This window comes from Pocillopora verrucosa, chromosome 6, assembly GCF_036669915.1.
Source record: "Pocillopora verrucosa isolate sample1 chromosome 6, ASM3666991v2, whole genome shotgun sequence".
Classification (NCBI taxonomy): domain Eukaryota; kingdom Metazoa; phylum Cnidaria; class Anthozoa; order Scleractinia; family Pocilloporidae; genus Pocillopora; species Pocillopora verrucosa.
Window position 1 is genome coordinate 15,827,807 of NC_089317.1, and position 17,743 is coordinate 15,845,549.

General features: G+C 37.2%; 3 protein-coding genes across 3 annotated transcripts; 2 read left to right on the forward strand and 1 right to left on the reverse strand.

Annotated features, from left to right (window-relative positions):
• Positions 1-2,136: 2,136 nt before the first annotated feature.
• On the forward strand, positions 2,137-4,332 carry LOC131770223 (histamine H2 receptor-like). Its single transcript, XM_059085939.2, has 2 exons — positions 2,137-2,209; positions 2,906-4,332. Exon 2 carries the CDS (start codon positions 2,965-2,967, stop codon positions 3,892-3,894), a length of 930 nt encoding a protein of 309 aa, XP_058941922.1. The 5' UTR covers positions 2,137-2,209; positions 2,906-2,964; the 3' UTR covers positions 3,895-4,332.
• A 2,288-nt stretch (positions 4,333-6,620) lies between these two features.
• On the forward strand, positions 6,621-11,081 carry LOC131770200 (uncharacterized). The gene is made up of 5 exons (XM_066168943.1): positions 6,621-6,797; positions 8,279-8,348; positions 9,261-9,320; positions 10,041-10,187; positions 10,819-11,081. The coding sequence occupies exons 1-5, from the start codon at positions 6,621-6,623 to the stop codon at positions 11,079-11,081; spliced, it is 717 nt and encodes a 238-aa protein (XP_066025040.1).
• Positions 11,082-12,083: 1,002 nt separating this feature from the next.
• On the reverse strand, positions 12,084-15,033 carry LOC136281719 (cyclin-dependent kinases regulatory subunit 1-like). Its single transcript, XM_066168529.1, has 3 exons — positions 14,887-15,033; positions 13,643-13,770; positions 12,084-12,544 (listed from the first exon to the last, which is right to left on the reverse strand). Exons 1-3 carry the CDS (start codon positions 14,943-14,945, stop codon positions 12,507-12,509), a joined length of 225 nt encoding a protein of 74 aa, XP_066024626.1. The 5' UTR covers positions 14,946-15,033; the 3' UTR covers positions 12,084-12,506.
• Between the last annotated feature and the right edge of the window lie 2,710 nt (positions 15,034-17,743).

Genomic DNA, 17,743 nt, shown 5'->3' on the forward strand with positions numbered 1-17,743 from the left:
TCAAACGGACAGTAAAAGAGGCTCTCAATTGGGTTAACCATTAACTGTAAAATGGCAAAACAAAAATTAGCCGTCAGGGGGAAGAATTGACAAATTTTAACAGTCATAAAACGCTGAAATAAAACGTGAAAATTATTTCTTTTAAAATTAACAGAAATAAATCAACCGTTTGCCGTAAAATCCTATGATCACCCTATTGAGATCCCTCTCTGAAGTCCACGATTGTAATTTACACATGTATACTGACTCGAGATACACGCGTAAATTCTAGTGTGGAATATTGTTTTACTAAATCCTTGCATTTACAAGTCCGGGTTTACCCATGTAAATGACTCATGTACAAACTACAAGAGTATTTTCTTCATCAAATTGACTGGATTTACCATGAAAAGCGTCGATTGCGTGAACACTCTATGCATTTATCGTCAACTTTTCATATTCTTTGCCTAAATACCCTTTCATCGTTTCTATCGCTCTCTAGCAAACGCGATAATAAAATTTTAGTGAAACAGTCGCATCTGTATCAATGAAAGTGTACTAAAGTTGTGGTAAAATAATCTGCTCTCTTTATTTGCTTCCAATTTGTTAATTGGTAGGTGATTCAAGATGTTGTTCCATTACGGGTTCCTCGTTTTGCCATTTTTCTACATGATGGTCGCTGAACCGCACCGCAGCACAACGGGAGAAAACGACTTGAATCAAGAGGAGCGGACGAAAATAGAGAAAAGACTTGAAGGCTTGATGACCACTGTACAGGACGAAGCAGAACAAAAAGATTCCGTTGAAGAGGCACCATTGCCTGACACAGATGATAACGCTCTTCAAGAGCATGGTTTTGTTGAAGCAAGTTTTCTAGATGGAGGTGCACAAAGCAAAACATTAATAAGGCAGAATACCAAAATACTTAGGGGGCGCCGGAGAAGAAGACGAAGAAGATCTAGAAAACCACAAATCCCTGTATGGAAAAGACTCTCTGTCCGGCGAAGAAGATCTTTTAGTGATAACGGTCATTTTAAAAGAGTGGTTGAAATAATCCAAAAAGACAAAGAGAACAACGATGAAGAAATAGAAGACAAACAAACACCCCAAGATGGACAAATGGAAGAAGAAGAAATACAAAACGACCGAGAAAACAACCATGAAAATATACAGCAAAAAGGTGTATACGAGGACGGAGACATGGAGGATGGAAAATACAGCAAGATATAAAAAACCAAGACGAACAGCAAAAGAAAAAGTAAACAAAGACGGAGAAAACCAAGATAGAGACAACGAATGGATGACCAAAGAATACAGCAATATCGAGAAAACGATGACAAAGAAACACAGAAAAATGAAGAAAACAAAGAATACGAATGACAAACTCAGTTAGACAAATCAGAATATCGTAGGGTTTAAAATGGAAGAACTGCGACTCATTTAGCGTTATACAATCAAACTTTTAATGCATTAAGCGATCAACATGTACTGAGCGGTCACACACGGGGAATGGCGGGATGACCACTTGATAAAGGTTGACTGTTTATTACAGGTTCCACAGAATAGCGGTAATAAAGAGTCATTTTATGCTATAATTGACGACTAAAATTGGTTTTAGGAGAGAAACGTGGATTGAAATTTACTTGAAATATTATTTTGAGTTTTTATTTAAGAGGTTCCGCTTTTACCGATCGTTCAATACAGGTGGAAGACAAAACAGATTGGCCGTTGGGACTCAATCAAAGAAGACCAGGACCTCTTAATAGAGGTGACCGTTTAATAGAGGCGAAAATTAAAGTGATTAAGGGGGAAAAAACTCGAGACTTTGACAACCGACCGCTTACTACATGCAGTGAGTGATTTACCGCTTGATAAAGTGCCGCTTAATACAGGTTCGAATGTATAAGCTTTACAATGGTATAAAGCCTAAAAGTCTCACGAAGTAAAATGTTGTATTGTTAAGATAACAAATGCACAAACAAAGCTTCATCAAATTTCTTTGTAACCCATAACACTAAGCGGTCCAAGTAAGAGAGCTCTCGGGCCGCCAACCTTCATATTATTTACATATGAATGGCGTAATGTGCATTAAAAGCTCACTTGAATTTTAATTCTTACATCTGTTTTTGCCTTTCCTGTTTCTCTTTCTACCCTAACTACCTGAAGCGATGGAAAGCAAATCTTCCCAGAATTGATCTCGGAACGTGCCCCTTTGGGGCGCAGATGGGAGGTCAGTAGAAAATCCGTATAATATCTCAACCGGTTCGAAACGTTATCCCTAATGTTGGGCAATCATTTTTGTATGGTAAGAAAAACTAATGCGCAAACTTTCAAAACTTCATATCTGTTAAAAAAGGTTTCACTTCACTACCAAACCAACTAATCCGTAAGACTGACAGCGAATCTTGATTTTACAACAAGCTGGATATTCGTTAAATCCAGAATTTTACCGAGATAAAATTATGACTAATTAGTTTGTTTATCCACTTCCTTTTCTATTGTAAAAAGCAAGGCAGTAGTCTTGGCAAAGTTATAAGTGTGAAGCATAATTGACTGCGCCTGATATTATCAAAATCCAATATTATTCTGAAAAAAGAATGATATTTGATAAGCACGATGAGCAATCAACTATTTCGGCATGCCTCACATATAACTCAGTCTAGGAAAATCTTTGCGTTGTTAGAGGTGTTTGTCATCCCATAAACGGGGATTTACGAATTAAGCTTCATGAAACCGATCGATGGGTTTAAAATTTTATCATACCGTGATTCCCTTATTTGCCATCGTTTGCCGAACGTGACTTCTTACCTGTTAATTTAAATACTGCGTCATTCATTGCAACTGCTGAATAAATAGGTGTTGTTAGAATATGGGTATCTAAAAAGTAATATTGATTATTGTATTGAGAAAGTTGTCTTTGTCGCAGTTGATTCCACATAATCTCGATCACTGGAGAAAAGAACGTGTAAGAAAACAAATTTTACAATGGTGAATGTTAGCTTGAATGGGATCTACGAGGTAACACTGTCGGTGACCTGCGCCGCCTCAACCAAAGGAAACCAATTCTTGTTTTTTCTAACAGCTTTAAACTTTCTCCTCGCCATTTCAGCGTCTCTGGGAAATGCTGTAATCTTTTTTGCCTTGCGAAAGATTTCTTCTCTTCAGCCAGCATCCAAACTCATGTTTCAATGCCTGGCAGTTACTGATTTTTGTGTTGGCGTTTTTTCTCAACCTTTGTTTGCCGTCCAGTTGTTGTCGATAGCAAATCAGCGATTGCAGCTTTGTTACATTCTTGTGAGCATCAATAACGTTGCTGGGAAAGCTCTAAGTGGAGTGTCGTTGTTCATTTTAACTGCAATAAGTTTAGACAGACTTTGTGCTCTTTGTTTGGGATTGACTTACAAGAGTGTCATAACTTTCAGGCGAACACGCACGATGATTATTTGGATTTGGCTTTTGAACATTTCCCTCGCCAGCCTGAGACGGTTTTGGAAGTATCTTTTGATAACTGAAGTAATGTCTGCTTTCATATATTCCGCACTAATAACCTCAGCTATCTCCTACTTGACGATCTACCTTAAACTACACAAATATTGCAATACGCTGCGAGCCTCTGATCAAGATGACCAATCGAACGTGCGAAGGAGTGCTTTCAACATTGCCAAGTACAGGAGGACAGTGTGCACTGGGTTGTACGTACAGGTAGCATTAGTGACCTGCTACCTTCCATTTGGAATAGTAATGGCTTTAGCGAGCACTCGCGGTTACAACTCATCGTTTAACGTTGCTGCTCGACTGACAATCACTCTTGCTTTACTTAATTCATCATTAAATCCCATTCTCTACTGCTGGAGACTAAGAGGAGTTCGACAAGCAGTGAGGGAGATTATAAGACGCCCAAGTCAGTTATCTTAGTAGATCTGCATTTAGCAATTTTTATAAAGTTAAACTGTTTTGGGTGCAGTTCAGCGAACGCTATAATTACATAGCTTTTTTCGTAGTTGACGTTTCAGAAAAGAGAAAATTAAGGGCATAGATAATAGAATGTTCAACTTAAATAATTAATAACGTTACACTTTTGCCCCAAAATGGCGACCTCGGGTTTCGAAAACAGTACATCGGTAAGTTAAGGTTTCTTTCTTGGGAAAAATTTAGGAGTCAACAGAGCCAAAACTCAAAGCTGATAATTATAAAAGAGTGGCATAATCACTTTAAGATTCAGCTGAATCGTTTAATTTCAAAACAGAGCTGATAATATAAACTGTTTTCCAGTTTTTATTAAAGTACATTACAATAAAATAGTCGTAATGAGGTTGAGGTGGGGTCAAATCAAAAAAACGTCGTAAAAAATGATGAAGCATTTTTGGCGCGCGCTGCACGGCTCCAAGTGCTATATAATGGAAAAGTTTTAATATATTCTTTGGGGAAATGTAATGATAAAATCGCAAAAAGATCATTAGAGTATATTAAGGAATGACGGACAGTATCAGATATCATCAAGTAGATATATATATATAAAAAAGCCTTCGTTAGATGATTTAGATTTGGTGAAGTTTAATGATAGAATCGCAAAAAGATCATTAGAGTATATTAGGGGATGACGGACAGTACCAGGTATCATCAAATTGATGTAAAAAAAAATCCCTTCGTTAAATGATTAAGATTGACATGGCAACGAAAGATTTTTGGTAAGTGACGCGCACGTCTCAAACATCAATTTTTTTCTTAGTTCAGCCAACCACAAATGGAATTGATTAGTCGACAGATTTTCCTCAAAGCTGGAAATTTCAGGGATCAAGCAACATTAAAACACAAAAACTCCTTCAATTTTTTATGATGAAAACCTTCCGAAGAAGAGTAATTTAAAAGCCCCAACGGAACCTATATTTTTCTCGAAGGAGCAAACACAGATGGATGTGGAAGATAAACAAGTCTGTGAAAACCTTGTTTCGCCATCTAATCAAAACATGTCTAGAAATTTCAATGGACGATCAATCTCTATGTATGATTTGTTTAACATCGCTCCTTCGAATGACGAGACAAAATTTTGTTATCAGAGACACCATTATAGAGGGTACTTATCTTTTTCAAAATCAAATGGGCTTAGAATACAAATGACGCAAGTACCGGTAAGAATATACCATACAGGTCAATAGAGCTTATCGCACACACTGTTTGGCTTGTTCGGAAGTGATTAGCAAGTGCTATTAACTTCCGAACAACCGCAGAGACAAAATAGCTCGTCAAGAGTTTAATTTCCGACCAATTCTTCGGTCTATTGAAGAGGTAAGCTAAATTTTGGTTTCGGTGTGGTATATTAAACTCTGATAATACACATGAAAAACACGCTTTTCTGATTGGCCGAAAACGAGTGCATTGTTCATGTAACGCGAGTGCAAAGTGCGCTTTGTCCAAATTTCGTCTGTATTAACTCTCTGTGATGCTTTTTCATGTTAATTATTAATAAGTGATTACATTATTTCTCGTGTAACCTGGTGTAAATAAGCACTTTTAAATTTTTCGTAGGTCAAAATTGCACTTGCTTTACGGATTTGTTCAATTTTGTCGTCATTGAAAAACTCTCTCGTGCTTATTATTAACACACCATCTTGCACTCGAAATCATGTTATTTCCTTTACAAACAATACACTTCAGAGTCGGTGAAAGTATAAGTTGTGACTATCAACCTCCACTATGGTGAATAACTGTTTTTAAATGACCCAGTTAAGGTAGCCGGTCCCGGAAAAAGCTGACGGGCCCTAACACTCACACAGCTCTGTTGAAAAAACTTTAAAAAAAAATGAAAGTGTTAAAATGAGGCGCATTTTTGATGAATTGTACATTTCTTGTTCTGAAGCGTAAAAAGTTAAGGGAGTACAAATTAACATTCTTTTAATTCAAAACCTGTAAAGAAAATTAAATTGAAATGGAGGGTGGCTGGATCTTCCATATCGTTCATAGCACAACAACAGAAGCGCCCGAGACGCCGTCGGCAAACAACAGTGGTATTATAAATGAAAGTCCCCCGTTTTTCATTCTGATCCACCCAGGCTCCCAGTACAAAATTCGTTAAGTTTTAGCAACTTTTAAGAACAAGTTTCAAAATACTTTTTTTTCTGGGGATGCCTTGATTTTTTTCTTTTTTGTTTTCGTTTTCATTATTCCCCATCTTATTCCTTTTTTCCCTTGCTCTTAGATGTGAATTATTGAGTCTGTTTTTCGGTTGAAAAGAGATGTTACCAAGTTAACCAGAATTTATCTTTTATATATCCGTGTCAGCAGTTTTATGATGGCTAAGTTACGTCATTCAAGACAGTTGCTTTATCATCATCCAGTAAAGTCCATCTTAAATGTTTCGCCAGGAACTTAGAAATCACAGAGACTGTGGTTTGAGGAGTGCTTAGACTTCATCGGAAGAAACAAAATGTCATCAATCACCTCTTTATCTTTTGAACCTTCTCGGTCCACTATAAGAAAATACAAAATCAATGTTTTCATTTGTCAGTCGACTACCGCGCGCGCAGCATAGAAATCTAATTAATTAGCGGTCATGAAGCAAAATGACGCTTACAATTAAAACTTGTTGCATCATAAATAAAACAAACTATTGCGCGCAAGAATTGAGCAATTGAGCTCTCAAAATGGCGCCTGTCGGGTTGCCGTTCAGAAGGCGGCGAAAGACAACCACGCTTATACACCACGGCCAAGTAAAAACCAAACCACGTGACCTACAGGCACGTGTTTTGTCTCCTACAAGACGTCACAATCCACAGCCGTTAGGTCTTGCTTATCAGAGCCCTCTTCAATCGAATGCTCAGGTATGGAGCACATTTTAAAACCCTACTCCACGCTCTTTGTTAGTTTCTTTTATCATTTCTCCTGATTTATTGTAGGCACTAAGTTTACAAAAAGAGGCTTACCTTTTGCTGTTGCGATAAACTTACATGTGTTTGTTGTCAGATTCAAAATCACAAGAAAAACGAAAATGATCTAAGGAAGACTTGTAAAAGTGAAGGAAAAATAGGTTCGTAAGGCGTACATGACTACTATGACAACAACAAAGAAAACGGAAATCGACAATCAGCGATAAACGAATTAAATGTTCGATGGGTCAGTATTTTATCCCAGAATAGTCTCATTAACTGCCAAAATTCATTTCAAGAGCCAAAAGAAGAGTAATGAAAATGATCTAAGGAAGTCATTGAATTTGAGTGATTCCCGTGAGGTTGATATGATCTCCAGTGAAGAGTGTAAGCTGTAAAACGTTCAGTCAATCTGTTAAGGTGTCCTGTTTTTGTATGTTTTATAAAAAAACTTCAGTTGCTTCCTTGCATGCTCAAAATAAGCTTTTTAAATGCGTCGTAATAAAATGACCACAGTTTCAATGATAGTGTGGAAAACTTATATACGCCAGTACGAAGATATATATAGCAAAAGAGATCGATATCGGAGAAGATCTTTCTGCTCTCTGTATCTGTAGAGCTCTGTTGGATAGCGGAGCAAACTTCAATTTTTATTTCTATTTTGCTCTGATGTTAAAAGTTTAAATGTTTGTCATGTGAAAAAGCTATTATTGAAACACGTTCTCTCATAAATATTGGTATGCTTACTCCCTTATTTTTTACCACAGGAATGTGCATAATGACGCTATCATTTGTTTACTTGTTTGTTTTTAGCTTAATCATAGGAGTGCTTAATTAACTTATAGCAGACTGCCTTTCGAAGAACATTTTTGCAGTTTACGCCAGAATAGCCAATTTTAGTTTCAAGCCTCGCCTTTAAGATGCGGACTGGCGAAACATCGATGTGGAAGTAGTTCCGAGACGCTGAGATAAAAAGGATGTAAAGTGAAAAAAACAACAAGGTGGCAGAGATACACGAAAAATGCAGTACAATCGAGGCTTGGCAGCGAATTTTCACCAAACAAGGAAATCATACTCAGCAGTGATTTTTAGTGACTATGAAAGCGATCTTCGCGGTAATGAACACTACTTGAGCAGTAGTGTTCATTACTGTACGGGATTTGAACCCATGACCTCTGTGATACCGATGCAGTGCTCTACCAACTAAGCTAACAAGCCAACTGGTAGCTGGTGCTTTTGTTGGTTCCAAATAAAGCCGTGAGGTGACAAATAAGCGACTCTGAATAAATGAAAATTATGTATGTTAATTGCGGACACAACAACAACCTCTTTTATATTAGTCGCATTTGTGAAAATGTCAAGCCACCTAATCCAAAATGAAGATAATTGTTGTTTTTTTTAAACTGACTTGCTGACGTGTGATTTTACCTGTTCAGCCCTATGCTATCTGGAATCCAGACTTTCGCCACACACGCTCGAGATACCCAACTCTTTTGGGACACTTGGGTGAGTTTGAAAGAAGTTAAGTTCTTGCAAAGATTTTAAGGAATTTATTAAAATTGCTTCTTTTTTGGCAGCACATACCCATATTAGCTACTCATGTGGAATAGTTATAATTTCTTGTATGTACTTTTTTTAAAACATTTACCTTGTGTCAATTCTTGGCATTTTGAGCCCTTATATGTTTTATTTTGCAAAAATCCTATCTCGCATAGCCATCACCAGAGTGACGCATTTGTTTTTAATGGATTACATTAAAGTTCTAACAAGGGATCGATCCCTACCCTTAAAAGACGCTCTAATACAAGAGTTACTTTATTGAATTTACATCCCACCAGCCACCACTACCATGTTTTAAGGAAAAAGGTTACGAATTGATCTTCACAGGTTGACTTCAATAACGCATTTCTTCCCTACAGATCAAAACATGATTTTTTTTTACATTTACTGTATATATAATACTTCCGTAACATTGTGATAACAATATAAATAAAATAAATTTCAAATTAACGAGGAAAATTTTCAGAGACATGTTTCAGCATCTTTAATGCCATCATAAGTTTAATGTGTTGAACGGTTATTTTTGTTTGTACACATTACATGGATATACGTTATAAGCTTGAATCGATTTCTATATTTGAAATTAATACCGTTCTAATGGTTGAAGTAATTGTGCTCGATAGGGTAACACTTGCAAAGAAATTTATGTGATCAAAATAACTGACAAATATAAGAGACAAGAAACGCTTAATTATAATAACAGTCAAATACTCTTCCTTAATTTCGTGGTGTTACAACACTGTTGAATTCCTATTAGGGACCTTATTTCATTTATTTAAGGGTGGCCTTGTCTGATATTGGCTGTATTCTTATTTGTTTTCATTAAGTTATCACTGAATTATCATAATCCTTTAACAGATTTGATCAACTTCTCCTGTGGGCCTGCATCACACGTCTCGCCTCACGATGTCAACCGAGGTATCTGTTTTTCCTGGTAAATATTTGTCATAACCACAAGGAATCTATGCTAGATATTTTGATTTGTTTTTCTAACGAGCTGACTCTCATAATTATTGTAAAAATATTTAACAATTCATGGATAAAAGTGAAACCAAGCACTTGCAGGCTTGCAAAAGGGTCAAGAAGCGCGGAATTGTTTGAACATAGCACCAGTTGTAATTCATATTTTGATACGTCTGATGTAAAACCAAAACATCAAGAACGATGCTACGGTTCATTTGGCCTGTTTCATCAAATGCATTTGAAAAGAAGTTAGGCTTAGCTGCCGTACTAAGGGTATCCTAAGCTGTGAATCACTTTAGTTCTTTCTATAATGTATCCGACAAACATGCTGGGTTAAAATTGTCAGTTGCAGTCGTACTTAAAAGTCTTCGAAGAATAGGCTGATAAAGAAACGTGGATGGGGAAATCTTCCTATCGACTGCAACTTGAATAGATCTTCTTCCTCGTCAACTTTGCAATAGCCTTACTGTAACGTAAAACCTTCCGTATTCCCTGCGCCTGCTAAATCCCGTGAAATTAATATTGAAGAGGCGAGTTAGTAATAGTAACAATGATGGGACGCGATAGTCTCGATACACCATCAGTGTAAGCGGCATTATGCTCATAGCAATCTCTTAAAAAAGAGAAACTACTCCTTTTATTCATTAAATCCCGCAATATATTTTCTTACTACAGGAGGCCCGCCAACGATACATTATAGCCTCCAATCCACTTCACGGTTTAGTTACCAGGACCCGTCCCAGTATGTACTGGGACAGGAAAAGAAGAAGCCGCCCCATCATCCCTGTCGACCCGGACCAGACGGACCGGCTGTTGGCATAAGTGAGTACCTATACGTTTTTCACACTTTTTAAGCCAACGATAACGGTTTCCTTCCCACAGCGGCAAATATTAGTCATCAAGCCGTAGAATCTCTTCTGGGGTACATTCTATGCAGTGGGGTGTAACGGACACTTCCTTTAACTGGAAGAGCCGAAAACAATAGCGCCCGGTCCCAAACCACTTGATGGACTAGACAAAATTGAAACTTAGTTTTAAAACAAATTGTATATGAAAATCAAAGTCGTTCTCGTGTACCTTTACGCTGAAAAGGGAAAAATAATCTGAGGGTGAAACTTAGCGTATGACCAATTTATTTCTCGTAATTTAGTGTTAAAAACTGAGTTTAAAACGTAAATTTGCCACCGTAAAGAGTTTAAAGGCCGACTTTCGAGCGTTAGCCCTTCGTCAGAGCTATTGACGAAGGGCTAACGCTCAAAACGTCAGCCTTTAAACTCTTTACGGTAGCTAATTTACGTTTTAAACTCAGTTGTTAACACTAAATTACCTGTTATACTCTCCCACTGACGAAACACCATAGTTTATTTAGAAACTTACCCCCTTTTATCAATTTATTTTTCGTTACATTCAAACTGCCTCCTTTAGTTAAGTTAATTTATGTTGTGATTTTCAGTTCCTCCAGGTCTTCCTCGTCTATCAGAGATAAACGTGGTGAACGTGCGTCAGGGAGATGACAGTGACAAGGTAGCTCAGCATTATCAATCATTAATACCCAAGATTGTCGCCATGTTTCTCCCAGCTCGTTCAAGCTTCGAACGAGATAAAGAAAGAACTCTCTCCCCAACCTTTTTCCAAAAAGCACGTCAACGGCACATGAACTTTAGTGAAGGATGCGCCAAGCAATTCTACAGACTAGCCTTGGCAATAAAGACTTAACGTAGCGCGCGCGGAAAAAAGTCCTTACAGTCACTCCTACTTCAACCCCTCTACGGCGGCCACTTGCCACAACAGCAGTGTTTATGTTTTGTGTTTTTTAAAACATCAATTTGGTGAATATAATTTCAGTTGTGTTGAGTTTTTATATCTTTCCCCTGTCACTTTTTCGTGAAAAACACTGTTCTTTCTCTCGCAAAAATTGGCACCGTATGATGCCTTTGAGCCCCTTCAACGACTACCTCTCTACAACTTCCGCATTCCCTTGTTCCCTAAGTGATCATTGTAGTCAGACCCGACCTCCTGTTGACCCGCAGATCTAAAAACGGGTGGGCTCTTTGATCTTTGCCATTAAGTTACCTTGCAATTTCTTTTTATTAACGAACCGCTCTGATCGGCCAGGTCTGGCTAATAGAGATTACAAGACACCAAATTGTGCTAACATGTCACCATCTTCTTTTCTTTCAGAAATATGATAAAAGCAGTTGGAACAATGCAGCACTTAGAGAAGTCTGGAGAAGCACAGGGCACCCAAACGCGTTTGGTTGCACTCCATAACCTAATCCTTCCACTTTGATCATTATCAAGTTATTTCAGTTATTTTTCAGTTTAATAAACTTTACATCTCTTTTCCTGACTTAGTGATTATTCTGTTTGTAATTCTTATTTAGATTTTGGAGAGGGATTCTTTTCCATTAATTTTGGACTGAAATCAATCAATTAATCTTTTGAAGGTGTGCAAGTGCAGAAATATGTTGATATATGAAGAATGTAATTTTAAACTACATTTTCACAATGTAAGTGGGAAAAGGTCTCCAAATTTCATTTTGTTTGTACTTCATTAAATCCTTGATACATTTAAAAAGGGACAAGTAATAAAAATCCAAGAAAATCATTATACAGGTGCCATGATCAAAAGAACTGAATCACTGATACTATGGCAGATTTACTGAAACCAAAGCCCCTGACAATCCAACTCAGAGACTATTTAAACCTCAGTAGTCCTAATGACTTGCCTTGGGAGCAAGGTTTTTTTTTTTTTAAATTTCATCTTACCCTGAATCTAGTGTGACAGTTCTGCTCTGTGATTGGTTTTCAATGTCAAGGGGGCATGGCTTCAATAAATGCATTATAAATGTGCACAATTGAAGAATAATAATCAAGTGGGAAAAAAAAGATGTGTTCAAATTCTCATGTTACAGAATTCTCCTTTCAAAAAGATGGTCAGTAACACTAAATGTGCTTTTGCTCCAACAGTCTGTCAAATTTCTTTTCAAACCAATATGGACGTTGGTAAGATCCTTTACTTAGTTTTAAGTTCTGTCCAGTTCTTTCTCCGATCTATGTCTACAAGGTTTCTTGCCCATCCATGTCACTAGTGAATTAAACTTGTCGAGCAAATTTGTCCAGCTCCTGCGTTTAAGAATGCTAGCTGATGGGTCTTCTAAACAACAACACATGTGGCTCTGCGAGCAAAAGAGAAAACAACATGATAAGCCAAGAAAATAACAATAAAAGGAAAATCTTATCAGAACAAAACTAAACTATAGCTTCTTTCAAGATGTACCGCAAATTTCACAGGGTCGCCTTTCAGTTTGAGAAGGCTTTGTCTTAAAGTTTCACAGTCAATCTATAGGGTATCTACTGTGCTAAATTAAACCAATCATTGAAGTTCACTGGCTGCCAGCCATACAAAGTGTACAACCTTGTCTTACATGCAACTGATTCATACATTGATTCAAGTACTTTTTACCATAGCCAGATACATTTTCTCTAAATATGAGAAAGAGACAGTCTTAAGTAGATAACCTTCACTAAATAATGTCAACCTTAATTTTTTTTAATTTTTGACCCAAAGTCAAGATAGGAGTGTATCAACAACAACAACAACAACAACAACAATGTCATGTTGGTTTTAGGACGATGAATAGTAGCATTATTTTTTTCCAAGGTGTCCTTATCTTCTGCAGTGATGTTAGCATTAGAAGATCTGTTTTGCTCTTTAAAATCAATTTCTTCATTGAAGGAAAGGGGCCCTCAAATGCAATAACAGTATTTCCTTGAATAAATGCTAGAGTACTTATTTAAAATTTCTGCTAAAAGGAGGTGTGCTCATTGGAGGGAGGGTGCTTAACTGAGGACTAAAGGGGGGAGGGGGGCTTGTTAAGTTAATGCAGCAATAGGATAAAAATCAAAAGAACAGGTAATGCACACACAGGAATTCTGCAAACACACAAGGATGGAAATAACTGAGGGTGACTAAAAGGAAAAGAAACTATTCGCCTGAAATGATTCCGCTTAAGTTGACACTTAAAAGGTTATAGATAAAGTGGCAATAGAAAAAGGTTTTCATTGCATCCCTACTAGTTAGGAGAGTGAGGGAGGAGCGAGGTGCTTGTTTGACATTATAGCCTTGGGGGAGGGAGCTTATTAGAATGTGGGCACTTATTCAATGAAATACAGTATCACCAGATTATTTCAGTTTTGCTCCAATGATGTGTTTCTGACCTGGTTCTGTTTAGACAAGAAAACTGAGTTGTCATGACAGCTTGGAAAATACTTACCAGGTTCATGAATAAGATAGTGAATCCACCCTGGAGACTGTTGTACCCCAAGGTTTCGCCATTCACTCTCTGTCATTAAGTGGGTTTTGGGAACAAACTCCGCAAGATCTTTTGGAAGGATGACATGTCTAGTAGAAAAAATACTTCATATGCAACCATGTGTTGTTCATAAAGTAATAATATAATAAAAAGATGCATGCTTCTGATTGGCATAAAAACAGGTGCATTTTTCATTTGACATGAGTGCAATGTTGTGATACAGGAGCAAATTACAAATGAGTAATGAACCCTAACCCTAACAAGGTTTTAAAGGGTTTTTCACAATTAATGATAAGTGCTCACAAATAAAAGATATCAGCAGGACTGTATACCTTGTCATCAGGCAAATGTTTTAAGATCTGTTTAAAACTATTGTTGGGAAATTTTTTAAGGGTGTTGCTCAGGCTTCATCCATTGGCATGCTAACAGTATGGCAGTGCTAAAAGCCCCTCTATAACTCAGTTTTTGAAAGATATCTCAAAAACCAAGTCCATGACGTAGAGTCCTTTGGTAGAGTTTGTTAGAGTCCTTTAGCGTGCACCATTGGTTTTGCACTCCTAATGTCTCCTTTGCCTGAGTTATTTGTGAGTCGAATTTTCACTTCTCTCTACTTTTTCTTTGTATTACAGAAATAGCCTCATTCAGCTTTTAAAAACAAAAACGCCGGCCAATTTTCATTTGATTTGCGGCCGCCATTGCTGTTTACAACTCGCGCCAAGCAATTTTCGTGGGAAATCGCGCGTACGATGCATTCATTAAGATCCAATCTCCTCCAGCATAAAACCCTACTGTATCACTCACTTTATTAAACTAGCGCTGCATGCAAATTGAACTCTGCATTAACGAGATTGCAATAAATGCGGATCTTTTCTATCATTAACACCTTGAATGGTGACTAACCATCTGATAGTCGAAGGCAATTCGAATTCATTCCGAATGGCTAAGATGCTAAAAGGCTTGCTCGTCAAGCAAATACTAAGTGCCACATCTCCATGCGCTTGAGATGATGTAGCAGATAAGCTCAAACAACTGAGTGCATTTATTCTCTTAACTAATTCACCTTCCAAAGTCTCTTTAGATTCTTAGGGTGAGTTGTAGTGATCTACGTGGCATCAAAGCTGTGATGCTAGCGCTCTGCGGGTCCGCGCTAGCGCGCCCGTGTCGAATTGGAGACAATAGTACCATGATCATGAAATTGTGCTCACCTGTACTCGTAATGGTCGTCTAAGTACTTGTCTGAATAACAAATTTGCGTAACAGGCATTTTTCCGCTCAGATATCGAGCAAATATGCCCGGAAGATGTTATTTGTCCGCAAATTTGAAAAAACCCTCGATCTTCCTGTGACTGGCGGTCAACTCTGAGTTTACTTTGAAAGCGCGGTTCCCAAGCATCCAATATAAGAATTAAAATCAACATCAATAACATTTGTAGTAAGCTTGAATATTTCGCTCACTTTTGTGTGATAAATTATATTTTTCTGACCCCAAAAAACTACTTCATAGAGAAATCGTCATACTTACGTGGTTGTACCCCTAAAAGGTTGTCGTAATCTTTTCGTAAATTGGCTACAATTGCTGATCCCAGTATCAATTCTCTTTAATTAAAGGATGGCGGGAAACATGAGGTTGGGAAACGTTTGGACCATCTTGACCTTGAAAGGAACAGGAAATTGACCTTCACTTGTCCATTTCTTCCCCGTCCTAAATTGATTGAAATAGTGAGGCCACAAATCTAAAATTAAGGTACTTGAACGCGATTTCTGGAGGTGAAAGAAAGAGCGAGTTATTGGATCCTGAATATGTAAGAATCTTGCAATCTTTTACTAGGAGGCATATAGAGGACGCCAAAGTCATCAGAACAGAAGGTGCCATAATTGTTACATTGAGAATATTGAGGTAAGTAATTTTTAAGGTCATTCATACCCAGCACAAATTGAAATCGTTTATCACTGTAGACTTCGTAGAGGAAAGACACTCAGGGCAAGCCTCTCGGTTGGAAAGACTCGATCAATCGGAATTTTACATATAAGCTTACGTCACTTAATGGCGATTAGTTATGAGCTGAACAAAAGGCCACCAACTTACGCCACGAGAGTGAAATGAAAATTTGTCTTTAAAATAAAATATTTTTTCCATTGCTTTTGTACTACAAAAATTTAAGGAAAGGCGCAACCTGCTTTGGTCTACCAAATAGTCACCAAAACCACGAAGTCTGAGGTTAGCTTCAATTTCTCCCATATTTCCACATTATCTTGAAAAGTGGCCTCGCAAACAAGCGATTGCGGAGAAAATGAAGATAAGAAACCTTTAATGGGGCTTACCATAGATGTCAAGGTCGGAAAGTAGAAAGGGAAAGGGAAACCTTTCACGATCTGGAAATTTCATGTTAACTCGGCGAAATCGAGATTTTATAAAGGGCAGACATAATATTATCGGTTGCCTTGATTTGAAAGAGGTTTTTCCTTCACCGGGTGGCGGGTTGACCTGGAGACCGCCACTGAATGTTACATTTTGTTCATGACAAGTCAGGCAGATGTTATTTATTGTCACGGAAAATTAGAGAAAATTCCTGTGGCCGTCATGGTCAATGGAAAGAGATGGGGATGTAACAGAATCTAAGAAAATGAATGACACTTTTAAAAACATGTTATAAGAGTTCTTCTGTCAACTACAGTTCTGAATAATACAAAGACAAAGTTGAATTTAAAGTGTGTAACAAAATGCTGATTGGACAAAACAAGCAATAATAACAAAACAATGTATGCATTTACAAGGAAAGTTTTGAATTAACATGGTAAAGTTGATGATTAAGTGTAGGTTTCTCCCGTTGAATGTGGATAGCTTCTTTGATTTTAAGTTGAAAAGTTGTGGAAGTAATTGACCCAAGATGTTAAAACACTGCTATGTTGGTGAAACCTCTCAGCATTTATCCACACGTGCATGTGAGCACTTGGTCAGTGATAGGACCTCTCACACTTTCAGACATCTACATAATTCTTCATAACGTTGCACTCTTTGTTCTGATGAGTGTTTTTACATCTTGTAACAGAAATATTACAGTTTGAATCTTACCCGATTTACTTACTATGGTTAAACAAAAACCAGCAAAGTAAATGACAATTTCTTTGAAATTTTTAAATCTCTTTATTACTTAGTAGTTTAAGTAAAATTTTTTGGCTACAAAAATTGATTCCATGATTGCAGTAACATATTTACAATTTGATATTTCTGAGACATAGCTGAAACATGAGAAGTACAAGAAACTTTATCACTATAAATAACTTCTGCTCTCAACATCTACCCATCATCCTATGTCTTAGGTTCTTAGATCTTCATTGTGGTTTTTCAGGAAACAAACGTGCCATGTGCCAACACATCAGTCTTATTATCTTCTATATGAAGATATCTAACAAACAAACAAACACTGTAACCTGTGAACGCTTTAGAGAAAATTCATACTTACAAGCCTATTAAAAAATTCAAGTGCCAAAGTATTTTGTATAAGGTGTATAAAAACAAGGCTATTTTCTTTATCCTTTCCTGCTAATCCAAAGTTTAATTGAAATGTTTACATAAGCTTTTCACCCTTTGGGGTTCCATTAACTTTAAGTCTTAATACACAATAAGTCACATTCAGTTCATTTGTATCCTTTGGGGCCTTGGCATAACTGTGTTAAGTCACCTTGTCAATTCTAAAATAGGCTTTTGGTGTTTTTTAAAAATATATTTTTCTAATTATGATTCTAAGCTTTAAGAGCAGTGAATATTTGCAATTAAATTTTCATATTGTAGGTTTTTTAAGTGAGAGACTTCAAACCAACAGAATATATGTAAAGACCAGCCTGGCAAATTTACTTGTGTTGCATTACCTTAACTGTTTTTAAGATGGACACCCCAGTCTCTAGGACAGCTTAAGTTGGTCCTAACAGTATTTCTCTTAACAGACTTGAACAGAACTATTTGCTGGAGGCAAACTTTGCCCTCAGTATAATGATTTGTCAAAAAAAATTTGCACTTTCAACCTGCCTTTGCATTGCAGGGTAACTTGCCAAAAACTGATC

What these genes read in the sequence shown, in the direction of transcription:
- LOC131770223 (XM_059085939.2), top strand. Translation starts at nt 2,965, where the DNA reads ATGGTGAATGTTAGCTTGAATGGGATCTACGAGGTAACACTGTCGGTG.
- LOC136281719 (XM_066168529.1), bottom strand. Translation starts at nt 14,945, where the DNA reads ATGCCTGTTACGCAAATTTGTTATTCAGACAAGTACTTAGACGACCAT. An exon ending in GACGACCATTACGAGTACAG is followed by an intron (nt 13,771 to 14,886) that starts GTGAGCACAATT and finishes TTTTTCTACTAG; the next exon opens with ACATGTCATCCTTCCAAAAG. An exon ending in CTATCTTATTCATGAACCTG is followed by an intron (nt 12,545 to 13,642) that starts GTAAGTATTTTC and finishes TTTTGCTCGCAG; the next exon opens with AGCCACATGTGTTGTTGTTT.
- LOC131770200 (XM_066168943.1), top strand. Translation starts at nt 6,621, where the DNA reads ATGGCGCCTGTCGGGTTGCCGTTCAGAAGGCGGCGAAAGACAACCACG. An exon ending in AACTCTTTTGGGACACTTGG is followed by an intron (nt 8,349 to 9,260) that starts GTGAGTTTGAAA and finishes ATCCTTTAACAG; the next exon opens with ATTTGATCAACTTCTCCTGT. An exon ending in CGGACCGGCTGTTGGCATAA is followed by an intron (nt 10,188 to 10,818) that starts GTGAGTACCTAT and finishes TGTGATTTTCAG; the next exon opens with TTCCTCCAGGTCTTCCTCGT.